At 38.5% G+C, this 15826-nt stretch overlaps 1 protein-coding gene across 6 annotated transcripts in view; it reads right to left on the bottom strand.

Moving 5' to 3' along the window:
- Nucleotides 1-15826, bottom strand: part of LOC309820495 (uncharacterized protein) — a 90791-nt gene that overhangs the window by 63594 nt on the left and 11371 nt on the right. Inside the window, exon 4 of one of the 6 annotated variants that reach the window (XR_014296519.1) lies at nt 8770-8898. The exons of 4 other annotated variants lie outside the window; for them this stretch is intronic. Coding sequence is in view for 1 of the 2 variants with exons in the window: in XM_082651288.1 (XP_082507414.1) it covers nt 13370-13412 (43 nt within the window). In the remaining variant the exon portion in view is untranslated. Of the gene's footprint in view, nt 1-8769; nt 8899-13369; nt 13413-15826 lie in introns of all 6 variants that reach the window. One more of the 6 variants, XM_082651288.1, reaches the window with a different exon arrangement.

Raw genomic sequence — 15826 nt, 5'->3', positions numbered from 1 at the left:
TTTGCCCTTCCACATCCTTTCTCCACCCAACTCTATATGGATGGCTTGCATGGCCTATCTTAGTAAGTGTCCTTGCTCTGGTTTCTGTTTGGCTCACCAATGAAGAGTACCAATAGAAGATTGTAGGGAATGAAGGAGGGGAGTGAAGTTAGGGTATTAATTCTTGCCAAATTGCTGAGAGTTGGCTGCATCCCCCAACTAACGTATAGTGCTTCTCTGTGGGGCATCACAGCATCTTTGGGGAGGACTCTCTCTCCAGCAAGGCTTCCTTTCTCTTTCATCTCCTATAAAGTAGCCACACTTTTACTGAACCCAGGGCACTACACTATCTCTTGATTCTCTACATTGGGCTCAATTTATCCTTATTGATGTACCCCTGATTTCCTGCTGAGACCCTGTCTGATGAACTTCGTAATATGCTCTTCTAAGCTGTTAATTTTACAAACCACATTATTACACTTATTAGAAGAATGTCTTCAGGATGTGTCAGTAAGCTCTGATTGATGATAATGGTAAACAGCTAGAATTTATGGAACATAAAGTATGCTTTGGTTACTCTCTTGAGTACGCCGTGTGCATTATTCTAATTAATTAAAATCACTATTAGCTAAGCAAGGCACACAGATGCTAAGAGGTTCCCAGAAGTAACTTGCTCATGGTCACCCCAGTGTCTCAGTAGTGTTTAGGACTCAGATCTGTCCAAAGCCTAAACCTTAAGTTCTAGGTCTAAGCAGTGGGTCTCCAACTTGAGTATGCATCAGCATCACCAAGAGAGCTTGCTGAAACAGGCAGTGGGCCCCACCCCCAGAGTGTCCGAGTCTGTAGGTCTGGAGCAGGGCCCAAGACTTTCACTTCTAAAAATTCCTACGTGCAGCTGATGTGCTGGTCTGGGTACCAGACTTTGAGAACCACTAGTCCAGGCATTTTAGGTCCAGAATTTCAGGTGTTAGAATAATTTTCTGGTGATAAATGTCGAAAAAAAAGCACTGCATTTTCCTGTTTGTAAGGAGGTAATACATTCAATCTTAAAGAGTCAATAATGGGGCTAAGTATTTAAGAAAGAAGAGTTATTCTCCAGGAAGATGGGAGGAGATGGACATTCTAAGGACAGGAATGCCCTTTCAGGAAACTTGCAAAGGGAACAGAAAAATAACATAGTAAGATTCTGCTGTCCAGTGTTCACAGAACATGAGTGGGATACCCTTGACTGTAAAATGGGAAGCCAACTTTTGCTCACCATATACATACCTTACTCAGTACAAATGTTTATTAAGAATCTCCAAAAGCTAGACACTAGGCATCAGGGCTACACTGATAGAGCAGATAAAGTGCCTGGCCTCACGGAGCTTGTGCTTCAGAGGATGTACATCAGCTAGACAGACTGAATGATGGATACTATATTGGGTTCACACTTCGTCTCAAGAAAAACATATATCCATAGACGTGATCCAGGAGTCAAGTGGCAAAAGACCTAGCCTCAAAGTGAGTGTTAATTTCATTAAATGGTAGGTAAAAATTATTTTATATGCTGAGATAGGCTCTGCTTAAAAGACACACTATTCCTCCAAACGTATTATTCAAGCAAGCTTATAAACCTGTGACTTTTTCTAGGAGAAATGTTGCCTTCTTTCCCAAGAAGGGAGCAGTAGGGGTCGGGGTGGAAATAGTTTCATCATCAGAGGCACAGTCTCACTACTACTGCTCAGCTCCAATTCGCAACCTTCTGAATGGTTTCCAGACTAAGTAATTTAGCAAAGTGATGAAGAAAAAATGGCCCATTAATCTTATGATGCGTGTTATAACTTAACTCTGGGTTTAGCATAGGAAAAATATTATTTGCATTGATTAGGAATATGCTTTATGGCTGCATATATTATTCACTCTGAACATTCTAAAATTATTAGCTGGGTTGACATGATGAACTGCACAGGAGTACTTCTAGATGACATCTCAATGTCATGTGTTACTCACATCATATAGGTCTACGAATCAATATGTATTTTACTCAATATGAGATCTTATTCCAAACACCAAAATATGCCTGTTTTTATTCGATGGTTATCATCATGAAACTACCAGCTAAATATCATTTAGAAAATTCAAAGCAAGTAAATTACTGTATTAACTGTCCAACTATGATTATGACTTTCCTCCACTTATAGCTGAACCTAATATAATGATCTGGTCAGTCTGACTAGAAGGATTTATTCATTAATTTACTCAAATGTTCTGAGGTATATTTTGAAGGACTTAAATTATGGTCTGGTTTGTAGGATCCAACAGTAAGGGTGCAGGTTTATCTCCTACAAGCTCTGTGACCTTGCCCAAGTGACTTAGCATCTCTGAGCCTCACTTTCCTAATCTGTAAAATGGAAACAATAATAGAACCCAAGTTGTAAAGCTGAAGGAAAAAAAGTAATATGGTAATGTGGCACAAAAGAGCAGTTACGCTGATGGTCATTATTTGTGAATACTGTTGCTAAGATTATTGAAAACCTGTTGTGTGTTAGGTGCTGTTCAAGAACTAGAATTTAAGACTGTTCTTTACCTTTATCCCAGTTTTACCTGCAAAGTTCTGCCATGCACTGGAAAAACATACTGGTATTTCTAGGGAAGGGGACCACTCAGGTGACATTTTTGTTTCACCAGGTATATAAAGTATACAAAGGTTATAGTGTATCTTTTGAGTCCTTTGGACGTCTAGTTACCTTTCACTAGAATGATTCTAGTAGATCCTGATAGATACCTGAGACAAGGTCAGGTCAGTGATGTTGGTACCTTTTCTGGCTTAAGAGCATAGGGCAGAAACACAGGAAGAGAGGTCTTCCTTTTCCACTCCTGTTACTAAGACCCCTCTCGAATAATGACAATCTGAAACAGATCACTACATTGTTGCATGTTGTAGAATCAAAGCAGTGTACAAAGCAAAGAGCACTGGCCTCCATTATACGTGCATTTCACTTGAGATTCACTTTTCTAGACCATGGAGAAAGCAGATGTTCCAACACTTTCCAGGTACTGGAATATTACAAGCTGGCCATCTCCACCACTGCATGTTTGATCACACTGTTCCCTGCAAATGGAATGCTGTTCCATCAAGGTCAGATTGACCAGTGCAAATACCTGATTTTATCGTACGGTCAGAACCAAATTAACTTACTGAAATTCTGCCCAGTTCAGGGTCTACCTTCTCTGTGAAACCTCCTGTGAGATCCCAAGTTACAAACACTCTATCTTCTTCAGAAGACATTGTATACTATATAAATAGTAATTTACACATAAATATATGTATATGTGTGTGTATTTCTTTGTTACATTAAGTTATAACTCCTGTGGTTTCTCTTCTTAACTAAACTGGACCCCCTTATCATCACAGTGGCCATGTACATCATTGTATCCTCCAAAACATCCAGATAATAATATCATGGATTCAGTATATAGTTGTTTAATAGAAAACAATTAACTAACCACTGCAGAATACTAGTGTCTCTCAAGGTGTGTTCAGTGGATCATAAATCCTATGAGACAGTCCATGAAGGAAAAGATTTCAAATAAATTTGGGACCTGTTGTCCACTACATCTCCTTATCAGAGACTCATAATTCACAAGACTCGTAAAAAGCTCTGTAGCAAAGAAACTGTTGACTTAGTTTGACCCAGTATTTCTCTTACAAGAGTATCAGTTCTGGAGGTCAAGGACATTTTCCACCTCTAATACAACATCTCTACTGCCTAGTAGAGTGCCTGGCACTTAGTAGACACCTAATAAATATTTGAATAAGTTTCAACATACATTCCCCTTTTAAGCTATAGAAGAAAAACACAGTATAGAGTAGATTTTGATTTACTTCGGGAGAATAATAATATGAATAGATAAATTTACACAAATCATTTTAAAGTATACATATTTGATAATACTTTTTTCCACAAATCTACACAATTGCACATTTAGTGGTGATAGTAAACGAACTACATTTGCTTCTGAAAATTTGCTAAGAAGCATGGCTACTAAAAACTACAACTTGAACCCAAAACAACTGATTTAGTTCATTGGTCCCCACTCCTTAGCAGTTTTAATATAGAAGAAAATAGACGCATATATTTCTTTTCTGCCATAATATGACATCATATAAGGAATGCTATGTTATTAGCTAGAAATAAGATTTGCTTTTGTTATTTTAGTACATTTGATCACATAAGAATAATTCTAGATTTTTTCCCCTCCTGTGACTCTCATAGCATCCCCATCTAAAATAGACTTTGGAGATTTAGATCAAATGTCATATCAATTGTCCTAGACTGCTTACTATGTGCTTTCACCATAGATTTTAATGTCAATAGAGAAAGGAGAAGGAAAAGTCAGAGGGAAACGAAACAGGTGTATGCAACACCCCTCTCTACTACCGACATTTCTCAGAATTCTGGGGGAAGTTGCATCTATAAGGGGAAAGTTTTTCCACCATGGAACTCACAGTGGTTGAACTTCTCATGAAGAATTTTTTTTCACTACTGAAGAAAAATATGTTTGATTTTACCATAACTGAAAAGTTCTCCTGTTTCTACTTCTGAGGTTTGCCCTCAAGACTACTGTTTACCTCATGGAAGTGACTCCTATGCATGGAGGAAAAAGTGCACCATTTGAAGGAAAAGCTAAAGGAGTGATATTCAGGTAGCTCCTCATTCCACCAATGAAAACATACACATAGATTTTCCACTTTACACCTCATTTTCCACCTTATTTTCATGATTTTGAAATGAACATGTAGGGTCTGATGAGTTTGTCAATAGTCTATAATTATTAGTGTTATTAAAATAGAATACAAATGATAAGCCATATGTAAAAATGCTGTGTGAATAAACTGCTATACCCCAAATAATACAAATGAGTGAATGGCAGTAAATGCTAAGAGGGATTAACAACATAAAGGATATTAAAAAAATGATGACCGTATTTCATATTTATGTGTCTTTTTCTCTCTCAATCTTTTTTTTTTTTTTTATTGCGGTATGCGGGCCTCTCACTGTTGTGGCCTCTCCCGTTGCGGAGCACAGGCTCCGGACGCGCAAGCTCAGTGGCCATGACTCACGGGCCCAGCCGCTCCCCGGCATGTGGGATCTTCCCGGACTGGGGCACGAACCCACGTCCCCTGCATCGGCAGGCAGAACACTCAACCACTGCGCCACCAGGGAAGCCCTTCTCTCTCACTCTTACTCAACTCCTAAATAACTAAGAGAATATGCTCACAAATGGTAAGCATGTTTTGGATGTTCGATGTGTGTTTGTGGGAAAGAACAAAAAAAAACCTGCCTCAGTTAGGTCAAATATCATACAAGAGATGAATGAGATTAGAGTTGGGATTGGGATTTGTGTTAGTTACTCAATAGCTAACCAATCACAGATATGACAGTGCAGTGCAATATGCAAATATACTTTTAAACAACTTCTCTTAAGTTATCTACTGTCTGTAAAGACAATCACACTCAACTGCTCTGCACTTAACCCCAGAGCTTCTGAGTTAGAATCTGTTAGAAATAGGTACACGTTTCATTGCTTTGGCAACATTTACATGGCTCTGCATCAGGCAATACAACTGCTAAGATCACACTCTGGGAATTCAGGAAAGGCTAGTGTCCAGTTCTGGTCGTTCTACCACCCAACTGTGATCTAGGGTAAATTCCTGATAAAAAAAAGAAAAACCCTGAAGATGCTGAAACAGTATTTCCCACTTCACAGGGTTGTCATGGGGATAAAAGGTCATTAGGATAAAGTGCCTCTCACCCAGGAAACACTGATAAATGCTACTGATGCTACCATCATCATCATCATGACCGATCAAGAACATATTGCCACATGGAAATTCAACATTCCCTGGGCCATTCACAACTTTCCTTTAAAGGACTCATATTCTATGTGGGGTCTTAACACCTTCAAATAACAGAAAATACAAGTCTTTACGCCTTTTTTTCTGTAGCTAATTTTGGCATCTTTCACCTCTGTCCACTTAAGTGTTGGTTTAGCATATTCTTGTCACACAAAGAAGCTACTTCCCAAAGAGAGGAACAATGTGTCAAGTGACAAAGACATTGGGTGAAGTCTTTCACATCCTAGATTGTCCACAGTACAGCTCAGCTGGTCTCTGGGTTGGAAGGCCTGGGTCTACTTTGCTCGTCTGTTACAGGGGAAGGGACATGGTCCTTAGCATGTTCTCTGTGAAACAAAGGCAGCTGCGGGTAGAATTATAACACAAGCAGAACGGGCTTCAATTCTTCCTTCTTAGGTCTTTTTCTTCTTGTTCAGCTGTTCAAGGAACTTGCCTGCCCTCTGTCCCTGCCAGGACGATGTTACATCTGCCTGGATAAGTAGGTCACCATTGTATATCAGGAAAGGTCTTATTTGTAATCATCAGGAACCAGATACGGCTAATTTGAGCAGAAAAGGAAACTTTTGGAAGTTTATGGTTAGGTCTCAGTAACTACAAGCAGACTAAACAACCGAAAGCCAAGGCTATGCTATAGCAATTATAGGATCAGGCCAAAGTGATGTTATAAGTCCTAGCTGGCCTTGCTACCAAGCAGGAACAGGAAACAGGAGGTTGACCCAGCACTGCTGGCCTTGCTTCTTTACATCATTTATTTGTAATTCAAAATCCAAGAGAGGGGGCTTCCCTGGTGGCGCAGTGGTTGGGGGTCCGCCTGCCGATGCAGGGGACACGGGTTCGTGCCCTGGTCTGGGAGGATCCCGCGTGCCGCGGAGCGGCTGGGCCCGTGGGCCGTGGCCGCTGGGCCTGCGCGTCCGGAGCCTGTGCTCCGCGGCGGGAGGGGCCACGGCAGTGAGAGGCCCGCGTACAGCCAAAAAAAAAAAAAAAAAAAAAAATCCAAGAGAGGGATGCAGTTGGCCAACCCGAGGTCGCCCGACTGTTTTCCATCTGTAGGGGAGACTGAGCATGTGAGTAAACAGTGTATCTGACATGTTCAGCTTGTATAACGAGAGGAAGGCTCTGTTTCTCACCAAGACCCACAAAGTGGAAAATTCCCCAAAGAGAAAGGAATTTCAGATCAGATGCTTGAAAAGTTAAAAACAACAACAACAAACAAATGCAGATGTGGAATTAAAGACATGGAGTCATTAAGAACCTATATGTGGAGTGATTCAGACCTGAGTTCACATCTGGAGCAAGCTACTCAATCTTGCTGAGCTTCAATTTTCTCTAAAGGAAACAACGTGGAAGATGATATCCACATGTAACTTGTGGTACACATGAAGGAGGGTAGTACAGTATATGATGCCTGGCACATCCTATGCATTTTCTAAAACTACTACTAGTACTATTATTATTGTTACTTATTATACAATTTACTGTAGAAATTAACAGGGAGAGTATTAATAAATGTTAATACAGTGCTAAGTGTCACATTTATGATCTCAGCTAATTATTTGTTGATTCAACAAACATTCCACATATCAGAAAATAACCTGTTAGTGTATATATATATATATATATATATATATATATATATATATATTTACAGAAGAAAAGAAACCCTGAGGCTTAGAAGGTGTAAACAATATACCAAAAGTCACTCATTTAAGAGGTAATGGAATATTATTCAGCCTTAAAAAAATGAAGGAGATCCTTTCATTTGTGACAATATAGATGAAACAGGAGTGCATTATGCTGATGAAATAAGCCAGACAGGATAAATACGAATGATATCATTTATATATGGAACCTAAAAAGAAAAAAAGCCACATTCATAGAAACAGAGTAGAAAACTGGTTGCCAGGGGCTGGGGTGTGGGTGGGGAAAAGAGGGGAAGACTGGTAAAAGGGTACAAACTTTCAGCTGCAGGATGAATAAGGTCTGAGGATCTACTGTATAACATAGTTACTACAGTCAATAATACTGTATTGTATAACTAACATTTTCTGAGAGAATAGAACTTAAGTGTTCTCACCAAAAAAAGAAAAAAAGGAAAAAGGTGTCATGAGCTGTTAGATGTATTAATTAACGTGATGGGAAGGATCCTTTTACAATGCATATGTATATCAAATCATCATGATATACTCTTTAACTATCTTACAATTTTGTCAATTATACCTCAATAAAACAGAAAACAAAAGAGGTAATAAAGATGAGACTCCAATCCAGGATTATCCAGCTCAAAAAACTACACTCTTAACCATTACAATATAGTATCCGCCCATATGTTGTAACTGTAAAATGCTTCACACAAAGGAAACGTTAAATAAATGGTATTTATTCTAACTCTAATGCTTACTAGATATTAGTTATGTGGTATGCTTTACTTCTAACTACAAGGGTATAAGGTGCAAATTCTTGCTACAGAACATAAAAGCCCCTGTGGTATCCTGTACGATAAACACAGTACCTGTAAATCTCTCATCTCTCAACCCAGAGTCTCCTCAAGTTGGAGGTCTTTACCCCCTTTATAATGTGGGAATAATGCCTTTCCCACATTTGCACTGGGCATGAAAATCCATACTTCCAGGTGTACACTGAACCTCCACTTAGCTGCTCGTCACCTTGGAATCACCAGACCAAAGATCATTTATTCCATTAATATAAATGATGTAGGGATAGAAGTACAGAATATACAGAGAGTGTTGGAGGAAACCAAACAACAAGTCCTCCACTCTCAAAACAAATTTTAGAGTTCCAAAAGTAAAGAGCAATGTTTGGAAATAAAATTAAAAATGAAACTAACATCTACAATTAGCCAAGTATTTATTATGGGCCAGGCTACTTACCAGGCACTTGATAAACATTACAGCTCATCTTCCTGCAGTCCTTCAAAGCATATAATATTGTTTCTATTTCACAGAGAAGAAAATTGTATCTAAGCAGGTTAGTGATTAGCCCAAGACCACAGGGCTAGGCTGTAAGAAAAGAAGGGCAAGTTTCAGTGGTCAAAATGGTGATGGATGTTATAACTAGAAGATTATGGCTAATCAAATAAAAATATTCAAAACGGTCCTAATGTATTATTAGGATTTCTTTAGAATAACTTGGGTGCCTTAGTGAATACAGTAGTGGTAGGCACTACAGTCTCTTTAATTTGCTAATCATACAAATCTACTTTAATATTCTTGGTGACAAGGAGCTAACTACTGATAAGACAGCTTCTTCAGTTTTGGGGCTACTCCAGGGTGAAATGCCGGAACGTCTTACTGCCTGCCTGCAATGTTACCTAGTTCTACCAGGGGGAATAAAGCAGAACAAGTAGCCACTGTTCTTGACAAATGGATACAGTTTCAGTTTTTCAAACTATGAGTGTCAGATTCATTCATTGTATCAGATCGATCTGTCAAATGGCTTTGCCCATTTACTAATGGATGGCACACTGCAGACACACGTTGGGTCAAAGGACTCAATGTCACCTCATTGATACTGTCATCAATATAATTTGTATTGGCATTTTGTCTCACCCTGACTTTAAGGACTATGTGGGGAGATCCAAGTCTCCAGACCATGGACTGATCACCTCTTCTTGACACAGTATTCTCTGCTCATTTCCAGAGGGCACCAAGGATGAGCTCTTGTACTTCTGAGTCTATTCACCCTACCTGGCAACACATACTAGCTGGGCTGATTGGATCAAGCAGGAGCCCAGAGTTTAAATTTCCAGCTGCAATGGAGGAAACAGAGGCTATGCCCCAATCCCATAACCCCTCACTTCTTACTGCTAGCCTATCCTAGGCTGTTCTTGCTGATAGGAGTACTTCATGCTAAAAATTAATTTTGCTTACCTGATGGCAGTCACACAACCTCAAATGCCATTTTTATAAATAAGGCAACCACCAATGGAGTGTGATTTAGGGTTTTTTCTTCTGTAGACCCTGCCTACCCTATAAAATCTCCCATTACTGCATCATGGAGACTATACTCCCTTTCCGAGGGAATAGATTCTTTCCAACCATAAGATGAAATAAGAACTTACATTTCCATACTGCCCAAAGGAAATAAATTAATTACAAAATGCAGGAGAATGACTGATTTTCCACATTTGTTGTGTTCACTAAAGGGTTTTTGAATAGACTTGACAGTATTAAAGAAGTTCAACACACACAAAATAAAAATTAATAAATGAAGAGAAAAAAATTGCATTGACAACAAACAACAAAATAAACACATTGATATATAAAAGGTTGTTATACATCAATGAAAAATGGATGCCATAAAGTCACAAACTAAAAAGTATTAACAGCCAATAAAGATATGAAAATATGTTCAACCTTGCTATTATTAATCAAAGAAATACAAATAAAATAATTCAGGTGTCATATTTTACTGACTAGAATGACAAAGTTTTAAAAAACTTGATAATACTGGTATTGATATTGATAATACTGGTACTGATGAGTGTGTGTAAGAAACTACGTTGGATGTTAAATTCTTGGTAGAAATAAAAAGCACGGTAACCTCTCTGGAAGACAATATGTCAGTATGTACCAGAACTGACAACCAGCCATTCAAGTTCTAGAAGTCCATTCTAAGGAAATAAACAAATGCTCAAAGACATATGAACAACGATGCTTGTCTCATTGTTTAGCAAAGCAAAACAGGAATAATCTAAATGTTGAACAGTAGGGACTGGTTAAATAAATAACAGAATGCTGTTCAACCATTAAAAATGATGCTGCAGATTTTTATTAGGTGATGAGTAATCATACTTATATTACTAAATAAAAATGTTATAGAACTGTTTTGTAGTTTGATATAATAATTAAAGGTATTTTATACTTGCATTATATTTATATGCACCCCGTCACAAAAAAGTTTCCAAAGATACCCTCAAAAATGTTACAGAGATGATTTATCAGAAATGGGATTTTGAGTTATTTTTCCTTTTTTCTTTAAATCCTTTCAATTTTGGAGTTTCTGCAATGAGGCTGTATTATTTTTACAATTAAAAATATTTAAATTTACAATAAAAGGATCTAAATTCCTCCAGTTTTCCATTTATTTTCCACCCTGGCTCAGGGTATTTGTGTAAAAAAAAAAAACAAAAATATCAGCTTATTTTCTCTTTTGTATCAATCTAAATTTACTTTTCATAAGTTAACTATTTTAGGCTGGCAAAAGTTTCACACAAGAAAATTGTTAAGGTCTGAGTATTCTATTACCTTTAAAAGCACTGGAAACTTTGAAATTATTTCTTTCAGAATTTTCATATAATACTGAAAGGCGGGGGGGGGGGAGGTAGCAAAATGAAGGGAAATAAATAGTAGTAGTCAACTTCAATTAAGAAAAAGCAACAAGAGGCAGTTTGTACTCTTTTGATACGGCAGAAGCCCCATGTGTCAACTCATGCTAAAAAATGTATATATACACACACATATATATGTTTGTGTGTATTATATGTATATGTGACACACACACATAATTAATCCACAGTCTTAGGCTAATCACTCCTTGTGGCAGAAACAACGAGCTGTTGACTACACTTTAATTAGCTCCTCCAGCCTGTAGAGGCATCACTAGGACCAAGATAGGAACAACATTCTCCATCTCCACTTGCATCTGGGTATGGTTCTATCCCAAAGAATGTGACCAGAGGTGACCTGAAGAGTTTATGTCTGAAGGATAACGAGTTGATAATTGTAGCTTGCAGCTTCCTCTCTCCTTTCCTTTTTAGGACAAACGTAGAGCCACTTGATGAAGGTGGTGGGTCCCTGAATAACTGAGCAGAAAACTGACCCTAAGACCACCAAAGTCCATACTACACTCCTGAGTGAGTGAGAAATGAACTGTCCATGTGTTGCTCCACTGAGGTTTAAGGTTTATTATTTAGTGTTTAACTAACGCATTTTTTCTTTAAACCTCAGTTGCCTTCTCTGTAAAATAAAGTCTTTGAAAAGGATCCACTGTAAGTTTTTTCCCTTGCTTATGTTTTTACCTTAGTTTTTAACTCTCAGAAACATTGCGCGCATTCTACCTTTTAAGTTAGTAAGTCTACTTTTTTTCCCACAAAGACGGGTTCTTCAAGTTATGGAGAAGTCATAGCAGACTGTTGCTTCAGTTTAAGATACGCATTCACATATGAGGTGAGAAGGGTGAGGACCCAGAGAAACGCCTTTGACAGAGGGGAGTGAGAGCATACTGAAGAATGTTTAGTAATAAAGAATTCAGATGGGAGAAACGGAAGGGTTACATCTAACAGATTTGCTCAAAGGAATTCTGGAAAGGCAAATATGTGAAAATGTATAGCAAAGACATGAAATGCCTTTTGGTCCCTAAATGGATTTCATTTCAAAGACGTGCATATTGCAAATACATGTACCATAACACTTCTCTGTCCACTTCTAGAATTTTCTAAAGCCTGACAGAACATCTGCAGAGAGAGGATGTCATTCCAAGATAATCGACTGCAAGTTACTAAATTGAGATAAAAATGTCCTTAACCTTGAACAGTTTTTAAAGAGATTTTAGAAGAAAGGAGCCCTCCAGGGGGTTGTATAACTATATAATTGTACCCTTTCTAAAAGGCTATTTACAGATAAATCATGTTTCCCCTCCATTCTTTAAAGTAAAATATAGGATAGAAAAAAATAGTTTGGGGATAATATTTGTTTGGGACAGCAGGCACTGCTAATCAGTACCACTCTCTCCTTATTCCTTACTATCAGAGCCCTGGTTTAGGAGACCCTATTATCCTTAAGGCTAAGGTGGCCAGTTTAAAATCCGAGCTGATGAGATCTAAGTGCAAGTCTGCTGACCATCTGTGGTAAAAAATTTGCTCTCTGAGTTAGACACTGCCTTTTTTTTCTTACTTAATTTCTTTTTTTTTTTTCCTTTTCTTTCTTCCTGCCCAAATTGTTGGAACACTATTGGAGATTCTGGGGTCACTTTGAAGCTATGTGGACGTGCCAGAGATGTGGAAGCTGGAAGAGCGAAGCAACCCAGTCCCCTGGTGATGCCCTTCAGCAGCTGGACTAACGCTAGAGGGACTATCTCCAAACTTCCTGCTACCCGTGGAAAGTAAGGTAAATCACTCATTCACTTTCTGTTACCTACTAACTGATCCAGAACTCTAACCTCAGGGTTCTAGAACCCTTCTCAGTATCTCATAGTCATACTCATGTTCCGGACTCCTGATCATCAGACTTGCTTATAGCAGATGTATGGGGAGGGCGGGCTCTTCTGGAAGCCCTCATACTTCCTCCCCTACCCCCACCACACACAAATAATGATCTTTATGTCCACTCATCCTTCCATCTACACTCAGAGGCCAGGGCCCCCAGGAAGGCTTCACTGACAACCCTTTACTCCTCTCTACATGCAGAAAGGGTAGAGGTGTGGGCTCTGGAATCAGACTTCCTAGACTTGAATTCTTAATCTGTTACTTACCAGTTTAGGATGTGGGCAAAGTAGTTACCTTCTCTGGACACCCCTGTAAAAGAGGAACACTAAGTAGCACCTATGTACCTTACTGAAAGGATTAAATGAGCAAATGCAGGTAAAGTTCTTATAATTTTTTCTTGGGTCAATCAATTCTAGCTGCTATTGTTACCTTTGACTAATTTAGGGCAGAGTCCCTTTGCCCTCCTTTGGTTCCCTGGGCCCGTCTCATTCACAACACACACAACCGCATACTGCAGAGTTTTGAAAGGTGGTTCTCAAAATGTGGTCCCTGGGCCAGCAATATCAGCCACACCTGGGAACTGGTTAGAACTCTGGCACTGGAGCCCAGCAATCTGTGTTTTAACAATATTCTCAGGCAAATCTGATGCACACTAAAGGTTGACGACAACTGAGAACATCTGTCTCAGACTCTCCTGGAGGCATTCACCAAAAATAAGAGTTACAGGACCTTACACCTGACCAGCTGGAGAAGGGGTCTAGTAATTGCCCTGGGTATCATGCTTGTCATGATTTTTCAGCACATAAATGTTTGAGAATCACTGCCATTTTGAATGTGTGTTTCACTTGTCTGTGTTTCCAGTGGACTTTACTTCCTTGCAAGGAAGGTTTGTGAAGATTTGTTGCTGTTGTTTGCATTATTAGTTTTATTATGCTAATTCTAGAATCTCTGGTGCATAGTGCAATCTCAGGCAGGAAGTAGTGGCTCATTAAAACAGGTATCCCAAAAGTCTTAGTAGAACTTCAAGATTAATTCCTTCAGGAAGAGGTAAAATTGTCATTAGATGCAGATGATATGATACTATATAGAGAAAACCCTAAAGACTCTACATGAAAACTACTACAACTGATAAACGAATTCAGCAAGGTAGCAGAATACAAGATTAACATACAGAAATTGGTTGCATTTCTTTATACCAACAATGAAATATCGGAAAGGGAATGTAAAAAAACAATGCCTTTTAAAATCACAACCCCAAAAATAAAATACTTAGGAATAAACCTCACCAAGAAGGCAAAAGACTTATACGCTGAGAACTGTAAGACATTAATAAAGGAAAGTGAAGACGATTCAAAGAAATGGAAAGACATCTCATGTTCTTGGGTTGGAGGAATTAACATTGTTAAAACGCTCATACTACCCAAAGCAATCTACAGATTTAATGCGATCCCTATCAAATTACCCATGACATTTTTCACGCAATTAGAACAAATAATCCTAAAATTCATACAGAACCATAAAAGACCCAGAATTGCCAAAGCAATCCTGAAGAAAAAGAACAACGTTGGAGGATAGCCACTCCAGACTCAGACAGTACTCCAAAGTCACAGTAATCAAAACAGTGTGGTATTGGCACAAAAACAGACATATGGATCAATGGAACAGAATACAGAGCCCAGAAATAAACCCACACACCTCAGTTAATCTTTGACAATTAATCTTTGACAAAGGAGGCAAGAATATATAATGGGAAAGAGACAGTCTCTTCCGCAAGTGGTGTTGGTAAAGTTGGACAGCCTTATATAAACCAGTGAAGTTAGAACACATCCTTTCACCATACACGAAAATAAACTCAAAATGTCTTAAAGACTTAAACATAAGACATGACACCATAAAACTTCTAGAAGAGAACACAGGCAAAATATTCTCTGACATAAATCATACCAATGTTTTCTTAGGTCAGTCCCCCAAGACAATAGACATAAAAATGAAAATAAACAAAGGGGACCGCATCAAACTTACAAGCTTTTGCACAGCAAAGGAAACCATAAACAAAACGAAAAGACAACCTACAGAATGGGAGAAAATATTTGCAAATGATGCGACCAGCAAGGGCTTAATTTCCAAAATATACAAACAGCTCATACAACTTGATGACAATAAAAGCAAACAACCCAATGAAAAAAATAGGCAGAAGACTTAAAGAGACATTTCTCCAAAGAAGAAATACAGATGGCCAATAGGCACATGAAAAGATGCTCAACACTGCCAATTATTAAAGAAATGCAAATCAAAACTACCATGAGGTACCACCTCACACCAGTCAGAATGGCCATCATTAAAAAGTCTACAAATAACATATGCTGGAGAGGGTGTGGAGAAAAGGGAACCCTCCTACAACACTGTTGGTGGGAATGTAAGTTGGTGCAGCCACTGTGGAAAACACTATAGAGGTTCCTCAGAAAACTAAAAATAGACCTACCATATGATCCAGCAATCCCACTCCTGGGTGTATATCCAGACCAAACTATAATTCAAAAAGATACATTCACCCTGATCTTCACAGCAGCAATATTCACAATAGCCAAGACATGGAAACAACCTAAACGTCCATCAACAGATGAATGGATAAAGACGATGTGGTACATATATACAATGAAATACTACTCAGCCATAAAAAAAAGAATGAAATAATGCCATTTGCAGCAGCAACATGGATGCAA

The sequence above is a fragment of the Grampus griseus genome (assembly GCF_964374135.1).
Source record: "Grampus griseus genome assembly, chromosome: 3".
Classification (NCBI taxonomy): Eukaryota; Metazoa; Chordata; class Mammalia; order Artiodactyla; family Delphinidae; genus Grampus; species Grampus griseus.
This window is presented reverse-complemented; position numbering and strand designations above follow the sequence as displayed.